At 34.8% G+C, this 23,827-nt stretch overlaps 2 protein-coding genes across 3 annotated transcripts; both read right to left on the reverse strand.

The window, feature by feature from the left end:
• Window positions 1–841: 841 nt before the first annotated feature.
• On the reverse strand, window positions 842–4,410 carry LOC114744787 (pentatricopeptide repeat-containing protein At1g07590, mitochondrial). Of its 2 annotated transcripts, none has more exons than XM_028932941.1 (3): window positions 4,276–4,410; window positions 2,736–3,130; window positions 842–2,314 (listed from the first exon to the last, which is right to left on the reverse strand). In XM_028932941.1, the coding sequence occupies exons 2-3, from the start codon at window positions 3,060–3,062 to the stop codon at window positions 1,064–1,066; spliced, it is 1,578 nt and encodes a 525-aa protein (XP_028788774.1). In that variant the 5' UTR covers window positions 3,063–3,130; window positions 4,276–4,410; the 3' UTR covers window positions 842–1,063. The 2 variants fall into 2 exon arrangements, with proteins under 2 accessions (XP_028788774.1, XP_028788773.1); XM_028932940.1 differs by having other exon boundaries at window positions 4,177–4,383.
• A 2,574-nt stretch (window positions 4,411–6,984) lies between these two features.
• Window positions 6,985–15,425, reverse strand: LOC114744786 (topless-related protein 2-like). The gene is given in 26 exon segments (XM_028932939.1): window positions 6,985–7,518; window positions 8,108–8,280; window positions 8,356–8,538; window positions 8,744–8,839; window positions 8,914–9,042; window positions 9,128–9,304; window positions 9,486–9,596; window positions 9,703–9,855; window positions 10,048–10,143; window positions 10,248–10,306; window positions 10,309–10,405; window positions 10,484–10,718; window positions 10,829–10,956; window positions 11,460–11,552; window positions 11,631–11,726; window positions 11,803–11,876; window positions 11,960–12,029; window positions 12,496–12,605; window positions 12,697–12,832; window positions 12,907–13,019; window positions 13,741–13,870; window positions 13,967–14,144; window positions 14,332–14,490; window positions 14,608–14,721; window positions 14,859–15,038; window positions 15,143–15,425. Coding segments are annotated over 26 exon segments (3,387 nt in total). The 5' UTR covers window positions 15,223–15,425; the 3' UTR covers window positions 6,985–7,301.
• Between the last annotated feature and the right edge of the window lie 8,402 nt (window positions 15,426–23,827).

Below are 23,827 nucleotides of genomic sequence, written 5' to 3' on the forward strand. Positions count from 1 at the left end.
CTCGACTTACGTAAAAATATTTACAAGAATTAAAATAAACAAATGCAAATAAGCCCATAATTGATATGCAAAAGATAAGAAATGAAAGTATGATCACAGGTGCAACAATTTTCTTGGATGCAACACAAACACGACTTTTAGAAGACAATATTAGAACACCTAAATGAGAGGATAAGTAGCTTAATGGGGATCAGAGCATGCCTCAGCGGGATCTGGAACAATTGGAAAACTTGAAGAAAGGAGAAGCATGAATCTCTCTACTCTGCTTTACAGCATGAAGCTACTAATGGGAACAAGATAAGGAGTTAACTTACTAAAGATGGTTTGCTTTTAGACGGTACCCAAAGATGGAGAATAAATTATTGAACCAGTATAGGCTTCGAATTCTATCTTTTTGGCGGGAGAATTTCACAAAAAAAACTTAAAATTACTAAATTTTAAATAAAATTTTTCATATAAATATATTTTTATTTACAAGTTTAGTATTGTCAAAACTTATTAAAATATTATTATCAAATCTGATTTGAGATTTAATAATTTCAATTCTTTCTTTCAGTACCTAATGGAGGTACTGATTATTCAAGGCCCTAGCAGAGGCAGTTTGGATAACTTTCAGGGGCGTTCTCAAATTTAAAATACTGTCGTAAATAATTGAAGAATTAAGAATTTATCACTTGTTCTTTTATTAATTATAAATTAATCTTCTCAATATTACGGCTTCGAATATCAATTCGCTACAAACAAACAAATAAAACTAAATGAGGTAGACTGTATCTAAGCAATTTTGGGGAGAAAAAAATGCGAATCAGAAGAAGCAAAATGAGCCTTTAGAACATCACTATTTTTATAGTAATATGGGGGAAGCCCAACTTGGAATCAACATGTAATTCTTTCAGCATCTCGTCAGAGGCAAATGCAAACTGCAAACAAAAAGAGCAGTCTTTGCAGCAGTGGCATCAATTTGACAATGTCGCTTCCACCTTATCGTGATCAATAATGGGCTTAATTTGTAGTAGATAGACAACAAAAGGACACACAGAACTCGCAAAAGGATACATAAAAATCAGGGTCGGAACTGATCCGCAAGTTTCATGAGACTATAAGTTTCAGAATCTGGCCTAGCTCCTCCAAGAATCATCCTTCTCAAAAGATTTGGTTCATAAATCCTGGCTTTTACATAAGCCTTAATCAAGGTATTATATACAAATGTGTATCTACAGTACCTAGCCTTATGAAGTTCTTCAAACAATCTCTCAACATTTCTTACATCACCTTTCTCAGCAAAAATATCAATAATTGAAAGAGTGGTTTCTAGCCAGGGAGTTGAACTTCTGACTTTCTTGCTAACTGTGAAACGCATGCCCAACTCTAATGTCTTCAAGGCTTGCTCCGTGATCCCTGCTTTCGAGCAGCCCAAAACAAGCTGACGATAAGTTATGGCATTTGGTTTGCATCCATTTGCTTCCATACACTTGTAAAGTCTAGTAGCTTTATCAATAAATCCGTGTTTGCAAAATACAGACATCATGCAATTGAATTGCTCTATAGACTTCAATCCTTTTCTTGACTTCATTTCTAACCACAGTTCTTCAACTCGATTTAGATTTCCAATTCTACCAAATGCTTCAATGGCCAACATATAACTTTTAGATCTAACCAATGGTTGTTCTTGAATGATGCCCCAGGTCCTCTCTAGCTCCTTCTGCTTCCCCAAATACCCATACAATATAAGTAGCACATCCAATGTTGACCAGTTCTTCCCTGTGGCCGACTTCTCAACAGCTTCAACATATGCTTCTGCTGCAGTATATAACCTAGCCACTGCATGTGCAGTAGCTAAAATGCAATAAGATATTTCATTTGGTTCAACCTTTGCTTGGTTCATTTGACTGAAGACCTTCACCAAACCTTCAATATTATGCTCATTAGCTTCTATTTTCATCAGAATATTGTAGGTGGAAACATGAGGGGTAACCTTATCAGATCTCATTTGAGCAAGTATTTTTGGGATCATTTTCCTGCGGCTCGGTGAGGAGTGTAAAATTATAAGGCGGTTGAATGCCAAGTGTGAGATGGGATAACATAATTCCCTCATTTTTTTCATGTACTCAAGCGAAAGCCTAATCACCCCCTTGTCCAAGCACGCAATCACTAGATTGTTGTAGAGCAACTCATTATGATATTCAGGAGGAATACGAGAGAAGAGCTTCTCACCATGTGATATTCCATGAAGCTTTGTTGTAAATTCCAAGAGATAAGAGTAATCTAGTTCCCTGGGCCTGTAAGGTCTTTCTCTGATCACCCATTCCATCACCTATCATTAGCCATGCAATGGGGGAAAAAGGGAGCACCTATCTTTATCAGCATCTTAAATCAACTAAAGCTAAAAGTATCAAACAATGGAGTCAGTACATAAGTGTAAATTCTTCATTTTTCAAGACTACTAAGTTCTTCACCATTTGAACACTCTTTACTAGCTTTATCATATTCTGCTTCAATCCATACAGTAACAGTATACGCAACCTCCTGAGACGGAAAGTACCCTTTGCTCTCCTATCAAAATGATAGGTTCGAAATCCAATAAATTAAAATGAAATCGTTCATAGTGAGGCTTTCCCCTGACTTAAACACCTATCAAAGTAAAATTAAATTAAAAACTAGAGCTACCAAATAAAGCGCAACAGCAAATCTAGTAGTCACAGACAGCAAAAATACAAAGGAATAAGGGATGTCACCTCAAGTGCACGTTTGTTCATCTTGAGCTTCCGTAGACGATTAATGGCATGAAAAATGTCCCCTCTGTGAATAGGGAACCCATCTCCCATCCATCTCTGGAAAACAGACCCAACTGATTCTCCTTTGGAGAGTTTCTCAATTCTGTAAGATAAGCACCTAGGGTTATCTAGGGTTTTGGAATTGTCTTCAGGAAAAATTTCTGCTGTATGGGTGGACAGGAATTTGAATTTGAGATGGATCTGAGTGACACTCAAAGCAGAAGCACAAGGAGTTCGATGAATTGCTTGAATGAGCCCCTCTTGTACAATGGTTCCCAGTATTCGCATGTTTCCCCAACAGAACACTGAGGGAGTGAGTAGGTAAGATATGCAGGTGAGGGCAATATCATATATGCCTACATCCCAACAACACCACATGATTGAGTAAATTTTCTGTTTTTAGTTTTCTTGGTGGTCACATGTCAACAAAATTGCTCAGACAGTGATTCATTCAAGATGACGGTATTGAGCATTTCCAAATCAACACTAAACAAGTAAAATTGTAAACCAATTTATAACCTTCAATCCATTGACCATGACAGCTGGGCGACCACATTGGCCGCTTGTCTCATCATTTAGGCTGGACTAGCCCATAGATTTATCGAAAAAGAGTAACATTTAAAAACAATAAAAAAGAAAGAAAGAAGTGTAAAGATAAGATTTGGATGAATGGGAATAATAGAAATAATGATCCTGTGTCATGTCATTGCATTAAGAATTAAGAATATTTAAGAGCTAAATGCCAGAACATAACACGATCGACTTAATGAAAAAAATAAGTCCTCTTGTCTCCTTTTTAAGTTCTCAAAAACCGATCCACTATAAATATCGACTAAGCTCCGGTGACGACTGTCTGAATACGATATCATAAATAAGCAACACAACCAAGAAGGAAACCCAGTGAAGGGGTAGTGGGGACAAGTTATAAAAGTGACCCAACCCTCAAAACACATGTTCACTAAACCAGATAATTAGCAGGAAGCATATGTCAGTGAACCTAAATGCCACAAAAACATCCCTTCAAAATAACGTCGTTTAATACCCTCAAAGCATAGTTAGCATCAGAATGAAACTCCTTCATTTGAATCACTCAATCCACAGTATACTTTTCTTACCACTCTCCTATATCTAGGCATGATTTTCCTATAAGAAATGAAAAATAAGAAAGAAGAAAAGAAAATATTGCTCTCCAGGAGCCAACAGAGAAAAGGTGCGTTCACTTTTCATAGCGAATAATGCTGTACAGATGTTTTACCAAAACAATTATTGGAACACACCTCCGGTCCAAAAAGGAAATCTGACTGTAACACACTGACTGAACCAAAAAAACACCAGTGACGAGGAACCTAGACAAGTACAGATCATTAATTGACACCAAAGAGTAAAGACGAGGAAGAAATACTTAAATTTGATATCCTTTCCAATATGTTATAGTTCTGCTATGCATGAGTAGCGGACAGTCACAAGGAAAGAAGAGAAGGAAGAGGAAGACGACACTGACCAGATGACGACCTCAGATGATGAGCCAGTGCAGTGGAGCGACCACGAGGATAGAAGAGAAGAAAAAGTGGAACCCCGCAGAAGGGAAGACGATGTGCATAAGCATAAAGGGGTCAGCGGAGACTGGCACAATCCGATGCGCGGTTCCGGGAAATTAATTTTGGGTAAAAGACATATAAGGAACCCTAAAAGTATTAATTAAAATTAAATACCTTAAATTTTGAGATTTTTAATTTTTTTTTCAGCTTTCGTTTTTAATATTTTTAGTATTGACAGAAATTTAAAATTAATTCTAAAAATAAAAAAATAACACCTCCCGTTTTTAATAAAAAATTCGTTTGACTTTTATTTTGACCCTAAATACAAAATTTCAACCCATTTTTTTTAAGATAGTTTTTGTAATAATAGTAGTTCTAGCCAATATACTTGATTAGTAAAGATATTTTAGAAAATACAATACATATTTATTACAAATAACTAACTTAACTAATTTTATTAGTCTACTCAAATTAATCAACTAGTTCTTATATTAAAAACTGAAAGTAGTATTAATGATAAGTGTTGAAAGTGAACCCAACGCCCTTTCTAAAATTTTGTCGAAAAAACAAAAGATAAGTGCTGAAATTTTTTTAAAAAATAAATACTAAAAATATTATAAATGAGTCCTGGCAATAATCAAATCTAAAATTTTGATGCCAAACAACCATGGTTTTTTTCAATTAATAATTTTAGGAAGTCCTTAAATATTATTATTTCTTATTAATTTTCTCTTCAAAATCTTCGCCCAACTCTTCCCAGAAAGTTCTGGAGAGTCGTTTAGTCTTTATTTTTTACCACACACTTTAGAGAGAAGAAATTTTTTTATCTTATTTATATAATAGAGAGAGAAATATTTTACATGAATGTATAAGTTTATTTTTAATTTATTATTACGTTAACTCTGTTTTTATAGGTATCACATATATTAAATAGAAATAAAGTTAGAAAATTGTTAAATTTTAAATAAAAGTAAATGAAATTCAAGATTTTTCTTAATGCATGTGTAAAATATATTGGAAGTAACTTATAAATAGAACTAAAAATATATTTATGTTTTGTTCCCTTTTATTTTCTTTTCTTATCTAAATCAAATATAAGAGGAAAATTATTCCCTCTCAGAATTTAATTACTGGATGATAATTTTTAGGGAAACATGCAAAGGCTTACTGTGCCTTTTTTAAATTTCTTAATATGAAATGAGGGCCAAGTCCGAAAACTAACAAGAGTTTCACATATAAGAGGGAAAATCGAGTGCACAATAATATAATATTTCCATGCTCCTCCAATTCATTTAATGTTATTAAAAAAAAGTTTATATGAAAAGGTTTAGGTGATATCAACTTCAAGAATTCACCAAAATTAAGACTCTGAACTTATGTTTAGTATGAGAAAAATATAGAGAAGAAAAATTTTAATAAGCTCAATTTAAAAAATAGAAAAAGTGAGATTTTAAAATTTTAATAAAAAATATAATATAAAATAGTAATTAAAAATTAATTAAAAGTTTTTAATCTTATTTCTTCAATTTGTTAAAATCAACTCATTCAAACTTTTTCCTCTCCTCCCCTCTCCTTCATTTCTCTCGTACCCAACGAACCCTTAAATTTTCACCTCCGATACATAAACTTCTCATGTTATCCCCTCCAATGCAAATTAAAAGCATTCTTAGACAAATTAGAATGTCAAATTAGACCACATTTACAAGAAAGCCAATAGACATGCGAATTGGTTGGCAAAAAAGGCTCACAGTTTAGACAATAAGTTCACCAATCAATCCATTACGGTGCAAGAAATTGATCGATTGGGATAAGTAGGGTGTACAATGATCTTTGTTTTTTGTTTTTTTCTTTCGTAATTATATGGTTCTTCCACAGTCCTACAATGATGATGAGGAAGGAATGAAAACACTATTGCTTCACCATGGCATAAACGGAGTCACTTAGAGTTCATGCACTGTTTCTTTGGATCTTCTTGTTCTTATTCCAAAAGTTTGCAAACGTGATCGCAGTTGGCCGGCACCATCATCCATGTAAACCAATTTTTCATTATGTCTTGCACCCCTCGTGGAAAAAGGTTGCCATTGCATGCCAAAAAGTAGCAATTTAGCACAGTAGGAACAGACCAAGAGACAACGCTGAGAATTTTACAAAACCAAAAATCCTAGAAAATAATCCTCGTCTGCCTCGCCGATATCCTCCTTATCTTCAAGAAATCTTATTGCTTTGAAAAGGCTTTGTTGATTTCAAACGTCTACATTCTTCTAAATTCACCTTCTAATTTCTACATTCTCGTTTTTGCCCCTCTTTTGATTGAGGTGGCGATTGCCTTGGCTGCTTCACATCAAATGTTAATACGGCGACGTTTCTGATGGTACCACTAGCGGAACAGAATTGAATCACTGATCATCAAACTATAAGGCATAATATCGGGAAAAACCAGAGTGGAACCTCAATGCACCTTACGCACATAACATCTGGACTAGTGAAAAGAAATGACATCTTATCATTTTAGATTTGATCTCCCCCCAAAATATTAAAAATCACAAATACAAAATACTGATAAATGAGATGGAACCTTTAAAATTATTTGAAAACTCTTCTAACCATGGCACAGTTACAGAAACTTTTCTGGGTTGAAACTATTCCGGTTTCAAATAAACGATAACCATGACAAAATCAATCAATACATATAATAAAATATATAACAAGTATTTTTTTCAAAATCCATGAATAATGTATCTGATTTGATGACAGATAAGAAACGTAGAAGCAACACAGTGCGTGATGCCATTGGTAACTTGGACTGAGATAGATACTAGAAGCTACGATCAAATGTGATGTTTGCTGGAGATGATATTACATGTATTTTACTATATGTTATCTTTACCTAACCATCTTTATGCTCACCGAACACTGATACAACAATAGGAGTCAACCTAACAGTTTTACTATTATACAAGAATAAATAAAAAATTATGCAAACAAACCATCATCTTTGGAGCTGCTCGGATGTGGAAGTGTTGGTGACGGACGGTGATGCAGCTGTCCTACCATTTGGCGTCCCATTATCAACAGGTGCTCTAACTCCCCACCTACCCTCAGAATCCAAGGGCTCTAAAACTTTAATGGATCCATCCGTCAGCCCAACAGCAAATTGATTTGGCTCTTGTGGATGAGCCGTAACAACATGAGGATACACATTTTGGCTGCAGTGGGGGCCCAAAAAAAAAAGTTGAGAATTTGTGGAAAAAAACAACAAATCAAGGAAAGGAACAGAAGAATGTTACTTCTTCTATCACCTATTTATCATCAACATGATACTTATCAATTACAATACATTTGATGCACTGTAACGTCACATTTATTGAATATCGTCCTATTACAAATGCACATATTTGGTATGTATAAAAAATTGTCACGGAAAGTATGCAACTAGTTCCACATAGGGGTTAACATAGCTGAAAGGGATGTAACACAATTATGTGGCTTTTGATTGATACAAGATACCCCCTAATGACCCACAATATCTTGGATGCACCCCTCATCTTAGATATCATTGCACTAAACAGAGGCATTTTAAATCTTCACCAACAAACAAGATGTCAGGATCAAGATAATAATATATCCGATGACTCTAGTAACTTTTAAGCACATGTTCGACCCAGAAAAATATTTAAGCATGTGCACAAATTTGTGGAGTTATAAGTAGCACTAGCACCACTTATATATCATCAATAGAAATGTCCAACAAAAAGATACCACTAAGACAAACACACGGTGAAATCTTGTATACACCTGTTTGATGACTGAGATAAGTAAGCCGAGGAGGCTATCCGACATCTGAGTCTCAAGTTGTCAGCATCAAAAACTCCAATATTTCCATCAGTGAAAGCAGCATAAATTAGTTGGCTATTGCAGGAATATGTTGCAGAGGCTATGGAACCAGACAATGAATCTTGAGGCACCCACTGAAAAGCAAGTACACAAAAGCTATTAATATATTCATGATGACCCACAAAAAAAGGCTGGGGCTAGCTATTTACCTGTCGAATTAATTCAATTTTTGAAGCATCATATATTGCTAGTTGTGTCTCATGGCATACTAGCAAGTGTACTTGATCAGAATGGAACTGCACTCGAGTATCACCAGCAGGTGCCTTACCAGTAGGCAATGGGATTGATAACAATTTCTTCTTATCCCATGCGTCAATGCTCCAAAAGCAAATCTACGCAAAAAAAGCAAAAAGAAAATCCATCAAAACAACTAAAAGTCCTCCTTTCTTTAATCAAATTGAAAATTGTAAATCACGTCACTGTAAATTTTATTCCAATAATTACTTAAAGCTAGATAACCATGAATAAGCAAAAACACGATGCAGTTACAGGCTAATAGTGGGGTAAAATGATGATGAAAATTACGGCCAAACATACCTGAGCATCAGCACCGGATGAAACCAAGATATTCAAGTTAGTTGAGAAAGCTAAACCAGTAATCCGCTTCTGGTGACCTTTCAATTTAGATTTGACCTACAAGCAAAGCAGATTGCATCAATAACTGTTTGACAAAGAAATGAAAACCAGAACTGCTTAAAACTACTTACCTCATCAACCCTGACATTGTATATATGAATAGTTGAATCTTCCATTCCGATTGCAAGGATGTTATTATCTTGGGGGTGAAATACAAGGAAAGTTGAAGCAGGAGGAGGGGGCATAAAAGTTGTCATAACCTGCAACTCAACAATATTGTCAAGCTGAGATACAGCTTGCCACCCAGTACTGCAGGCTTTGAAATCATAAAAACTGTCAAATTACCTTAAAAGTCATCATGTTGAACAGAGAAATTTTTCCTCCACATGCAGACATAACGTAAGAATCATTCTTTGAAAGTGCTATGCAGGGAACTGCTTCCTCAGAATTGTCAGGGACATCGTTGGTCATCAGAAGACCACTGTTTGGCTGCCAATGTTGTGGAGTAACACTTGCCGTGGCCTTTTAAGAACAACCAAAAGAGATTCAGAAAATTTTACAAGTAAAATTTGAGGCGGCTATAACAAAAATATAGATGCACAAGTGTAACAGATGAATGGATATGCGTGCGGGCATATACTATTAACACAAAGCAAACAAAAAAAAAAAGGCATTTTTATCTATATCTTTCAGCATACAACACCTTTCCACTAGGATTCTGTTCACTACGACTCCACTTCCACAGTTTCTGAATCCCTTTAGAACCAAGAGCCAGAAGGCCAACACCAGAATTTGTGTAAAGAAGACGAGCAACCTTGAAACAAACGAGTGGGGTTCAGCAATCATAAAATTCTTGACAAAAAATATATATCAACTACTTAAAACATCCTACGCAATCAAGGATAGGTCCCAGGGAATACTTTGTTGGCGGGATCAGTACTGTCTGGCATAGTAACTGTTCGACACTGAGAAGGATCAACAATCTCAGTCAGTTCCCAAGGCTTGGACTTATCAGACATATCATCCAGATTTCTTTGCTTCTCCATGCTTCTAGCTGAAGAATCTCCTCCATTCTGAAATAAAAAAACAAAATGAGTCCAATCTGCACATAATCGACATTGGACTAGAAGAGTTCTAGGGTAAAATGCATCAACTTAATTTTCTACATAAAAAGATAGGATGCACAGCTTTCATTTAAGGTTTCAGTCAATATAAATTGAGAACTATCAAGTGTCAATGTCTATTTCGTATTTTGTTTATCATACAAGGATTGGTGCAGGCCCAGCAGGTGAGCTTCTGTCCACACGTTCTACTTTATTGATGAGCGGGTTGATATTTGCAACCAGAGAAGAACCAGATACCTAATCCAGTGAAATTGAACTAATCAGGTTCTGGACAATAATAAAACCAGACAGCGAAAATTGATAATAGAGAAGGAACGTGGAGGCTCAAAGAAAATAAAAACCTTAGTCTCCAGTGGTGATTTAGATGCGTCATAAGACCGAGCTTCAATGGCCTTAAGTACTTGAGGCCTTCAGCGTTTGCAAGGACTTTCAGACCACTGTCTGCTGTAGTAACAGCAAGCAGATTTCCTTCTTTATTGAACCTCAACCGAGGAAGATTCTGAGGTAAGGCACCAGCTATGTTAGAAAACAATTTAGGAATGCATCAAAAAATGTAGACAGTACAAGCAATACTCACAGGAAGACCACCCTCGGCATCTGTACTGGTAAGAACATTGACATTATCCATATCCCAAAACTTTATCTGGTTATCTTCACCTGCAGCCAAGAAGCGGTTTTTGGTTGTGTCAAATTGCACAATGCCAGCAGATTTCTTTCTAAACCCAGAATATGTTCTCTTTATTGCTCCTTCACTTTCATTCCACTCAACTAGGAAGGAATCTCCATCTTTACTTGTCCCACAAGAAAACAATCTGAAATAACAGAGAAGCTTCAACTCAAATTAACACTTCAAGGGAACCATAAGGAAGGAAAGCATTTAATTAAAGGGTTACACATCCAACATTATTCTTCATTATGTTACCTATTTCCATCAGCACTATAAAGCATTGTGGTGCACCACTGCCCAGGGGCATCATAGTCGACCCTAGAGCCCATGTTGTCATACAACCAGGCCTTGATTTTTCCATCAACAGCAGTTGAAAATATAAACTGCAGAAACAAAAAATAAAAAATTATTCCAAACTATCAGTCAGTCACCACAGTCCACAAGAGGCTTTATAATGAAGCAATGTCATTATTTGCACTGTACAGGCGTGCCTATTTCTTTACAAACTAGACACCGCAAAACCGCAAAACAACACATGGAACAAGACACTCCACACACACACACACAGAGAGAGAGAGAGGAAAAGAAAACCATGGGTGCCTAAAGCTTTAACTGAAGTAGCACAGAAGCACATACGAGAAGGTACAGGACCGACCTGAGTTACAGCCTGCAGCTGTATGGGTGAACCCAAAATTTATTTTAAGATTCTCATCTAACTTAATCTTCAATGTTAGAAAATTTACAAAGCAAAATCCTCTGACTGTATGCGTTTCAGAGCCACTGATGAGTATGTAAGGGATAAATTATACAATATTGGTGATGGAAAGGCCATATGGATATGATACAGTCACAAAGCCTACATGGGAGAGAAGGACAACATTTTTACCTGGATATTTTCCTTCTGGTGAGGGCAAACAGAATAAACAGGTGCTTCATGACCTTCAAGGTTAAAGAGCTTCCGGCCACTCAACTCCCACACCTGTAACTCAAAGTTCATAATTCAGGATGCATCTAAACAGAAAACTTAATGCAAAGTAGAAGGCAACTTTTTTCTTACCTTTATCAACTTATCATCACCACAAGTTACTATGCATAGCTGTTTGTTGGGGTACGAAAATGCCAAGTCATACACACCACCAGTATGAGCATCAATCTGTGATGAAGCAAGGACATCAGAGAGCAATTATAAGTAACTATGTAATTCATACAAGAAAATAACCAGAACATACCTCCAAATGCTGCCTTAGATCATTAGGCCCTTGATAAGCATATAAGTGAACCAAATGCTTTGTGAAAGCAACCCCTGAATGAAATAATAATAAATCAATTAAATTTAACAAAAAAGTAAACAAAGAAATCTGAATCACGTTTCAAAACTACACATACCAAGAAAATTGCCATCTGGACTCCATGACACACGGCTAACAGATATGGCTGAGTCCTTCCCGATTGCAGCCTGAAAGGAATCTCAATCACTAGATTGCAGCATTTATTGAGGAAAAGGGATAGGTAGGATGAGAGGCAAGTTATACTCTTTGGTGATCCAAAAACTTCACTATGTCCGCTAATATGAGGGAAGGACTAATGCCGGAGGGAAAGGGATATATGAACTTTAAAACCACTCATAGTTTGAGCATCCTTGAAGCTCCCTAGAGGTAAGTTTCCGCCTCTACCTTTTAATTATATGAAGTTAATTGCATATTTACAAGAAATATTATAAACTTCCTTTATTCCACTAATAAAGTCAAGCCAAAGAAGGCTCCAAATATGATAGTTTATCTCTAGTACTGCACTCTCAATGTCAAAAAGTTAATCCTAACGAAATGATGAGTGAACACCTAAGGAAGGTCTCATTTATTCATGAATTTTTCTTTACTTTTTCTTATTTGAGAAATATTACAGTTAAATAATGTAATGTAAACCTGAAATAAGACAGAACAAGAAGCCATATCCCATATCTTGAATGGCTTGGTTATCAGCCTCTCTCGCTGCCCTGCTTCCCACAGTGAAATGTCACCGTTGACACAGCCAACTGTTTCAAAACAATATTCTCTGGTCAATCTATAGAGTCATATAATTTGTATTGATCGGATGCACTCAGCCTCCACATCATCTCCACATACCAGCAACTAGTGAATGAAGGGAAGGATGAAAATCCATGGATATCACTGCTGATCCCTGAGGCAATGTACAATAAACAGTTCTAGGTAGGTCATCAATTGACCAAGAGGCTTGTTGGGTTGGCGCAGGATACGTGACCTGCAGTATTGGAAAAGCATTTAGCAACAAAGAAAAGAAAACATGCATCACAGCCACGTCCATGATGTGAATACCTCATCAACAGATTGTGCTGACCGCAACCGTTTCATTATCTGCTCATGATCATTATTTTGATAGTCCATAATTCCAAGAGCATTAGGTGTTCTTGAATGCTTCAAGACAGAGACTGCAAGAAATTGAGCGAAACATGAGCATGATAAAGGATGCATATTATATTTAAAATAATCTATTCAAACTGCATATTGAAAATTGACAATAGAAAAACTTCACTAGTTCTTCAGCTATTCAATTACTATAAAATGAAGACAGCAGAAGTTGAACAAAGGATTATATTCACGTGAGTCCCAGCCTAAAGAAGAATAAGCTCTGTTGAGGAAAAGATATCTAGGAACATTGAATAAAGTCCTCCTTGTAATTGCCAAGACAAATAAAATCTGTCATTAAGGCTATAGAACAAAGTTGATCATGCACCCTCTTTCACAATAATTTATCTCCGTTGAGGATCCAATTGCAAATTTCTCGAGCACAAAATTCTCCCCTTGTTAAAATTCCAAACCCAATAAAATCCCACTGGCCCCAAAATTCCTCAGAAAAATTAAAAAATTTCATAAAAGAACAGATTTGTAATAGATTTATATATTCCGTTTCATAATTTAGGAAAAAGTTTGCCGGAATGTCATCTGCTTCTAAGAGGCAGTCCTTGTGCCGAATTACTTGATGACGGGTGAGGTATCAAGCTTCAATTTTTAAGATTTTGTGGGCTTTAGGAGTCGGGACCCTTTAAAACAGGGTGGAGTAAGGACTGCATCCTGGCCTCTGATGATCTCTACTTCAGATGTTTTTGCCCCAGCAAGAGAACCATATTTCATAAAACTAACCAAAAATACCTTGATTGGGGGGACCAGGCAATGATGAAGCAGCAACCACAGATGATTGAACAGATGAGGAAGGATTTGCATTCACCATCCATCCTGCTAAAGCATTGGCATTGGCAGTTGGTGGGGCTGGAGGAAATGGCTGCATATCAGTAACAGATGGAAATTAACAATTAACAATTATGATAACAAACAATGTACAGTGAATTTTCAAACGCCAGAAAGGCCAAGATCATACTCCACCATGTGCTCCAAGTGGAGCGTAAGTAGAAGGCTTTGCAACAGCTGCAACAGGAAAAGTTACAGGAGTAGGTGCTCGTGCTCCGTTTGGTGGTGAACAAGTGTGATCTGTGAATAGAGTTTTGATGTCTGGGTTTGGTCTCGGGTTTTTGCACAGCTGGTGCTGCCAATTCAAACTGAATAGCAAACATCAATGAAATTAACTATGAAGAAAAATGATTATTTATCTGACGAATGTATTAGAGAAGTCATTAAACGATAGACATATCTACTGCTTTAGCATATGGAGGCAAAACAGTATGTGAAAGAATAATCATGCTTATAAAACCCATAACAAGTTAAAGATAAATATACATTTATTACCTTTGATTAATCAGAGTTCGTAACCTTGATGCCTTCAAAGTGGGAAATATAAGCTTATCCCGGAAGAGGGGATTTGCTTCTATCAATTTTTTAAGTTCTAACAGCATTATGCTTCTCGCTGATTTGGTATCACCGTACTTTGATAACTGTTCATTTTCCCTGCGACAAATCAAATCCCAAATTTCAGAACGGCAATCTTAATGCATCTTATTCTCATTTAATACCTTTTTACCCCCTTAGCCAACAAAATTATTAATGAAAACAAAACTAAATTACCTGAAGTTATCAAGAGTTAAAAGTTGAGTTATCTCTTTGTACAAGTCTTCGTTAAATGTTGAAAAAACTTTTAGATCCTTCACCAAAATCTCAACAGCCCTCGCTTTGTCATGCCTGAGTACAAATGATAAAATTTTAATATAGAAAAAAAGATAAAGATAGGGCCTATGCACTGATAAGCATCAGCAATAGTCAATCAGCATAAAGACTACAATTGAGATCGCAGATGGAGAGTCAAAAAATCAAAATACCTGTCCAAAGCCTCAAGATATTTCTGTTTTCTAATCTCAAAGAATATTTTCATGGAGTATCGATTGTCATCCACTTTAGTAAAACCAGAAAGGTATTTCTCAACCTCGTCCCATTCTCCGGCCAGGGCTTTCTCCTCAAAATATTTCATATTGAAGAAAAAGCCTGATTCCTGCTCCAGCCTAAACTCCAATACAAACGTTTCCAATTAACCACAGGAAAAAGAAATATAAAAAATAAGAAAAATCCAACACAAGGAGTACGAGAACAGGGAAAAGGGCTTTACCTATGCACAGTCTCCTTAAATTTCTCCTCCTCGAGAAATTGAAGAATCAGAAAGACCAATTCCCGGCTCAGAGACGACATTTTTGCCGCCAAAGGCAACCAAATCAGGAGAGACTCGAGAAAATTGACAGATTAGAAAAAGGACGCAAAGATTTACGAGTTAGGGTTTGAATTGGAGGCAAATAAAAAAACCGCCGGGCAGAGCTTGAAGAACTTGAACTTTAATGTATTTGTGTGTGAATCCAGCACCGAACGACGGCTTTTCAGCCGCCCGAGCTTCTTTGGGCGAAGTGCGATGGGAATCTAAGGTTAAGAACGCACAGCAGCAAGAGGCGAGGTGGTCTCTAGGGTTTGCAGTTCCATTGCTTGCGGTTCAACGAAAACAGTAGAAGGAGGAAGAAGAAAAAGCTGCCTAGAAAAAGAAAAAGATAAAAGAAGAAGAAGCCAGAAAGAGAAAGAGAGAAATGACCCGTTCTCGCTTTTTTCGAAATGAGTGACAGGTGAACGTACTTATATACGACAAGGTGATAAGTGAGTGCACTTATTGCTTCGAAAGAAGGCAAGAGAGAAAGATAGATGGACACGTTGGCCGAAGCATTTATGCAGCGAGTCAGGCACGTTAGAGAGCCATTTTTGTGCCTTTTTTTAATTTTTGTGGGTTGTCGGGTTGAACAGTTGATGTTACGTTTTCTGACCAAACTACCCTTACCACTTTGCGAATATTACGGGGAAGCCCAATACTCTGCAGAGCGCAAACTCCCTGACTCTTCGTGTTCTGAACTAGTGTCAAATATAAAGTGCTCCTCAAGTTGACACGCGATCAACTCTTACCTACGTGGTTCTGACACAAAACACTTCGCTTTAATTGTTGATTACTTTATTCGTGATTCTTAACTAACTCATTAAATCTTTTTATAAATTAATTTTAAAAACAAAATCGTCTTAAATTTACATATTCTTTATTTGTATTTTAATCCTTCTTTCTGTTCAAAATATAAACTAAATTTATCTATTATATTTATTAAAAAACTAATTAAAATCAATTTAAAACAATAAATATGTAAGACATATATTTGTTTTTCTTAATATATCTTTATTAATAAAGATAATAAGTAAAAAATACAATAAATGAATTAAATAGGAATGAGATTATATGAGGGTAAAATTAAAAAAACCTCATTAAATGCTTAGATAAAAATAAATGTAATTTATAAAAAAAACACTTTTAAAAAATTTAACTTATATTTTGAACCGAATGGAACAGTAAATACTACTCTTTTTAAATATGTCTGTGTCATTTCTCTGGAAGATGCTTAATGTGTAAGGTATGAGGAGCACTTATTCTGACTGGGAGAGGCAAAAGTCGTGACTTTGATTATTTCAGTGCCTTCAAAAGCATTTCTAGCTAGTCTCTAGATACGGGCTAGGAATATCTCCAGCACACGTAATTTAAAAAACATATAATTACATTTTAAAAATTAGTTGATATATATTATTATTATTTATTTTAAGAATTGAAGTAATAAATTTCTTACACCCTAAGATTTGTAGGGATTAATAGTTTTTTTAATTTTTTCAATTAATATATTATAAAGAAAGGGTCATCTCATAGAAATTGCTTTTGATATTAACCATTCCAAAATCTCAATCGAGACAAAACAAACATATGTCATATACGAAACGGAAAGGTAAAAGCATTACATACCATGCTCCTCTGATACCATTTGTAGAGCAGAGGAAGAAACAATTTTTTATCCTATTTTATGGGGTAGAGAAAAAAAAATTCATATGAATATACAATTTTACCTTTCATTTAATATTGTGCTGATTTTATTCTAATAGGATACTAGTGTATATTAGACAGAAATGGAGTTGGAAAGTTATTAAATTTTAAATGGGAATTAACAAAGTTTAAGATTTTTTTTATCTGTATAAAATATATTAAAAGTAACTTATAAAAAAGATGAGAGGAATATATTACTGCAACTTATTAAGATATTTTATTTCTTAATCATGTAATGCAAGAATATAATTTTCTTATCAGCAGCATTCATCAATATATATCTCCTCCATTCTGATTTTTTTTTTTTTTGGCATCGTTGTGATGAGCTTGCTCAGAATATATAAACGCAAAAACAGATTAGTGAGCTGCGAGTTTGGGCGCCCCAATTTGAGGACTTTCAAGTTCCAAAGCATTCAGCGGGAGAAAAAGCATATCCATATTCTTGTAATGCATCTTTCTAGAAAAAGTGGCACGTGTGTGAGAGCACCTGGGGATAAAATTGACGCAGGAAATTTTAAAAAAAGTGTGATAATGCGGGAATGATGGACGGACATTGGATTTATTTGTATTGTTTTATTTTATAGCTCTTGAAAATTGGTAATATTATTACGTTATTCGGGTCAAAAAATATATTACGTTATTAAAAAATCGAGAAAAAAAATGAAAAAACCTGACTTAAGGCACATAGTTGTTATATTTTCCATCCATTCCTGGTTCACAACTTCACATGATATTATTATTGTTAGTTTTAAAAAAAGCACGTAGTAAGGATATGATTGGCAGAAAAATTCTCTCTATATAAAAATATATACTCCTCCGGTCCTAATTATAAGACCCAATTGACTTATTTGAGGAGATTAAGGAAGTAAGTTAAGTTGATTATTCATAATAAATAAGTGTTGTCATTCCTAAAATATCCTTGGTAATTAAGTATATTGGCTAAAACTATTATTATTAGAAGGATTATCTTGGAAAAAAATGCATAAATATAAGAGATAAAATGGATTGGGGTCTTATAATTAGGACCAAATAAAAAGTCAAATGGGGTCTTATAATAAGGACCGGAGGAGTATATATTTGGTTTTGATACGGTTGTGGGAGATATCAAATAATATGACTTATAGTTTTTTTTGTTATTATTTTGACCATAAATTGATTGTTAAAAAGTATAGTGATGGAGAAAAGAACATTTTTAGTTCGTTAATTTTTCAATTGGATTAAATTTTATTTTTATTAGCACGCACAAGTATTTTATGGAAAATTTTAAATCTTGCCATTGACATGACTCCAGATTTTTGGATATAAATTGGAATAAGTCTATCCCCCACGTTACTTTTTTTTCCTTTGCTTTCATCCCCAGGTTACAGTACAATATCTAAAAGATAAATTATATTGTTGTGTAATAAATTATCAATTATAAATTCAATATAAAACAGAAAAATTATGCTGCACAATTTTCAATCCTCGCTGATCTAATTTTACAGCAGGGGATCATCACTAAATTAATGCCAAGTTATAATGGCCAAATGCATGAATCCATTATAATTTTTATGATGAGTGTAGATTAAGTTAATTAATCAATAATTAACACATATATATAAATAAATTGATGATGGGAGGGGGGAATAATATGGGTGATGTCACAATTACAGTTGTCACCAAACGAACCAATAAATGTCACGTTGACAGGTGACTTTCCCGCTTTATTTGTACCATCCCTGTTATTAGGCTTTAGCATTATCAGTTTATCACTAATTAATCTCGTCACTGATTGCCATGCCTTTTTGTTGTAGCCGCCGTTGCCATTATAGGATATCTTGGCACGCACGACCCTAGCGTAATAAATTTTAACACAGAGGTGTTTGGACCAAAATTTTATGAAGTTTAAGATAAACATGTGAGATAAGTTTTCTCTTAATTTGTGTAAAAATATTTTCTTAAAATGCTTTCGAGAACTGCCAAACACCTTCATAAAACTGTTTATATTCTGTAAATTTTGTACACATAGAATGCCAATATAATACTCTTGTATTTTTAATGGGGGCTTTTTTTTTCAACTTTTTTTTGTATTTTTATTTGATACAATTAAACATGCACATTAATTTTTCTTTTCAAATTAAAGATCTCATCCAAGTATAACAGGATTGTCGAGTGGTGTTACCCAAATTTTTTTTCATCAAATATTAAAATTTTAACAAGTTATATTTTTTTAATTCTTAATATAAAAACTTATTGAGATGTTAGATTTGATTTTAATATTATATTAGGGCAATCTAGCAAGATCATGTTCATTTTATTATAATTATCTGACTTTTTTAATCTATACAAATTAATTAAATATCTTTCATATTGAGAATAAAAAAGAGTATTATTTATAATTTTTAGTAATATATTTTATCTTTCAAATTTCATATAACAAGTGTACTTTTCACTCAGTTTGCATATTAAAAAAAAAATCTAAGGGTGGTCTTGCAAAATAGTTTTAGAAAAATAAATGTAAGTGTGATACTCAGCAGTGGTTCTAAAACTTATCCACTAAATATCGTGTTTCACGAAAGCGGCCATATTTTGCTGTTGTGCTGGCAGAAGGAAGCTTCCTATTCTCAACTTAATTTGTAACACTTACCAGTATTAGAGAAGACATTAAGGACTTTCCTTCCCCGTTTGTTTCTTTTAGGTCTGCTTTGCTCATTTTCTCACGTGGGGAGCTGGTTTATATAACTAACTTATTTAATTTTTATATAATTTAGGTTAATCCAGTTAAGTAGTTCTTCCGAAAGATGGTAATTGAATGGCATACTGTGAAGGCTTTTTTTTTTTTAAAAAAAAAAGGTTTCATTTGCATTCGTTTAAAAGAACACTCGTGTAGCATATTCGTTTTTAGCCGGACTTATTCCCAAAAGCTAATTCCACGCATCGAAATTAATCACACAAATTTGTCGTAACTATTTTTTTGTTTTAAAAAAAAACTAAGGAGGTGTTTGTGTGTTTTAAATAAATATATGGAAGGAATTTTTTTATTTATGTAAAAACATTTTTTGAAAGTATTAAATACGCCCTAAGTGAGGAAAAACAAACACGAATCGCCTAAGCAATTAATTTCTAATCTCAACATTTGCGTTTGACGGGTTTTGACTTTTGAAGTAACTTGCACTGCGTTCTGCAGACGTTTCTGATCAACATGAGTTGAAATTAGACCAACAAAAACATAGACTAAAATTTTAACTCTATTCAGAGAATGATGAAGTCGTGAAGAAGAAGAAGAATAGAAGAGAAGATATTCATTGTTTTTTAAGTAATTTTAATTAATTTGATTTCCGGTTATTTTATTCGTTGCTTATAAAAAGATGGAGGGAATACCAACAGAGAACAGGAGGACGAAGAATTGAAATAAAGTTAAATGAAAGCGAAACGTTATCGATATCTAGCAGCTCAAGGGAAGCCCCCTCCTTCTTCTTTATAAGAACTCACTAGCTAGGATCAGGGACATTGAATATTTGACCATGATGCTTCACCTACTCGAAATAATGTGCCTTGAAATACTGATGTAACACCTCCGATGTGAATTGATTAGGAAGAGCGTCCACGCACACATCAAGATTCTTGTGAAACACATGATATTAGGTGGTGTTTGGTGGGTGATGAGAGAAAACAGTGTGAAGAGAAATTGAAAACACAAAGTTGTTTTGATACAAAATGTAATACTTCCATTGCAGATCTATGGCGATTCCTTCAATGCATGCAAGGGAACGGGAAAAAAATTTAATTTTATCCTCATTTTTCAATGAACTTTTATATTTTATAGTTTGAGGTGAAAAAAAAAACGATTTTTTAAGATTATAAATGAATAGAGGGAAAGTGAATGGGAGGCACGAGCACTGGGCAGGTGAATCTACTTTCAAGATGCCCATTGTCAAAGCTCGTGGTCGCATATGCTCCGGAAGTCCTTTCGAATCCCTAAGAAGCTACGGCTCCGTCAACAGCTCTATTATAGGGTATGCTTTCTTCTTTAATCGAAGCATCCAATGATCTTCCTGGCATTGTGTATTTGTTTCTTCTTAAAAAAAAGTGTCCGTAATGAGTTTCTTCTTTATATTTGGGATGGTTTGGACCAATTCAGGATCTTCAAGTTGTACAGACCTTATTATCGCGCTTAAATTTAACTTCGTTTGGCCTAAAAACTGAGCTCCAGCTCAGGGCCTTTAATTTGGGGTGGGCCAAGTGTACCGATATGTTGCATATACACTTACTCATCGTAGGCTCTTCGTATTGGCAGATATTGCAGTGCTAGTTGTATTAATGTTCGATTTACTGTTCTTTTACGATCTTAAGTCTTAATATGGCATTCAGGCATGAATTTCTTATAACTCTTTTAAGGATCATAGGATTTTGAAGAGGACTCTTCAAGAAGTGACTCGTTAGAGCTTAAGATATGTTATGGACAATTAAAGATTGAGCTTGCACAACTTGTGGGAGAGGATTAGGCATCAAGACACTGCTGAACAGGACAGAGTTGAGTATGTTCCCAGGACAGAGTTCAGTATCTTCCCATAAGGACAAAAGAATTGCAATCCATGCCTCTGTTGATCCGTCGAGCTACCTTTATATTCCATCCATTTCCTCACATTTTAGTTCGAGCGTCCATATATCTGAAGGCTGGTGACAGAAGATCGGCTCAAGATGAAGAGATGATCCGCCAGGTGGGTATATGCTTTTTTTTGTCTTCTCATGGTATGTACATATATATAGACTGTTTTGTTTTCTTTCTAAACTTCTATATTTTCAATTTTTTATCCACTTAGTGTTTCCTGTCATTTTAAACGTTTTCCTTTTCTCGTATTAATAGACGGATACTAAGAACTGTTTACCAGCTGAAAGAGATGCGGTAGTTGAATAACTTTAAATTTAGAAAGTATTCTTGAAGTCATAAATGTCATACAATTTTTTTTTTCAAATAAAAGCACGGAGAAAATTAATTGCTACACTGGGAAAAAGCGAGCCCCCTACATACTGGCCTTCACCAGATGAAAGCAAGCATCTGGTGAGTATTTATTTGGAGCCATTGAGTTTTTAACTCAATTGTCTTTGGCCCAATTTTCCCTCATTTCAGCCTAGTAGACCCTGAAAAGCAGGCACACCAAACTACGTAAAACCAAGTCAAACGGGTCCAAATTTAGTCATATTTTATTGTAATTATGGCCTAAAAGTGGGTCCTTTACGTGAATAAAATGGACATTTCACACATATTTGCATCCCCTTGTTACAGGTACATATTTTGGGAAGTAAGGACATTTGCAACGTAAGAAACATGTACTTACTGACTTCTTCTGAACACACAGGAACTTTCTTATAATTTACCATATATCAGTAATCCAACTATTTCACGTATGTGAGTATTTCCAAGAATAATCCACCATAGCATGGTTTTTAATGTTCTTTAATAGTTGCCTAGTTAAACTTAAAAATATTAACTACAAGCAAACTAGAAACTTTGCGCAATCTCGATAGATTGATTTATCTAAACCCATAGGTTTTGTTTTGTGCCTAATTTATCACTTGATTGTGATTGGTTGATGTTCAATGCTTTGACTTTATTAAGATGGTGATGTGCCCAGTATTATTGAGCCATTTTGCTAGCAACATTGCTCCTCTACATATTTTGGTGTTATTTGATCTCTTAATTTCACTAGTCTTGATTAGATCAGCATGACCTTAAAAATTCTACATTTGCCTTGCTCTACTCATTTACTTGTCTTATAAATATTTTATCAGACAACAAACAAGCTGCTAATAGATGTGGTAATTAAACAGCTTCACCCCTATAAGAAAAGAACACAAGTTCAAATTCCGAGAGGTGTAGGGATGAAAACTCTTTGCTCTAGCTCTGAGGGCGAAAGGAAAACCCTCAATCAAATAACAAAAAATATATTTTATTAGACATCATGTCCAAGTTTGCTTACCTGAAAGGTTCACTGATGCGATGTATGTCTCAAGTGATTCAGGCGAGTTTAGAGAACTGAAACAGTTGACATCTGTCATAAGGAGAATTTTCAAGGGACGTTCGCATTGATAGTGAGACTGTCTCCGCTTCACCGATAGTTCTACAAGTTTTCTGTTCATCCAACACACTTGGTTATGGTTTTAATTCCATTTATCTAAATTGAGCCTGTGGAAATTCCTTCCATGAAAAGAACCCAACAGTTATCCTGTCCATTCCTTGTTTTTGGTTGGTATGACAGGTGGAAGCAAGATTGGATGTTTTTTCAGTGTAAAACATGGCAGTGTGAATTTCAAGAGAACCTTCAGCAGTTTCTTTCTTATGTAATAGAAATGTGAGGTTGTAGTTGTTCCTCCATTTTATGTTCCCTCGGATGAAAGAAAGATGGCAAAGGGGTAAGGGGTAAAATACATAAAACGGGCCATTACGACCATGGAAATGGTAAGGAATTTGACACAGTAACAATATTTATTGGCAGCAGACCTATAGAGACTTTTCTATTTGATACAACTATCTCATATCCCTTACTATCGATTAATCTATATGCAAGTATTATTACTGGCCCAAATCGGAGGTAACTCTCCCACATGTTTTTTTAATCATTCATAACTTTAATTAATATTGAATCCCTTCCAATCAATCATTGTTCATTAAAAAGTTTCCTTTTCTCTCTCTGTTTTTTTTTTTTCAATTTTACAATAATAATTAATAACGTTAAACTACGTATTGCTAATTTCAGCTCTAAAGATCTATGTTGTACTTAACTTATCCCCGTCCACACTCAAATTTGATATCATTGGCAAAATAGACATGCTTAAATTATATTTTACTTATTGGGATATAGCTATGATTGGTATGTGAAGTTATTTGAAGATATGAAGCATTAAAAATGTTAAACAAGACAA

The sequence above is a fragment of the Neltuma alba genome, unplaced genomic scaffold (assembly GCF_004799145.2).
Source record: "Neltuma alba isolate B1F8T4 unplaced genomic scaffold, ASM479914v2 tig00004448_pilon, whole genome shotgun sequence".
NCBI lineage: Eukaryota > Viridiplantae > Streptophyta > Magnoliopsida > Fabales > Fabaceae > Neltuma > Neltuma alba.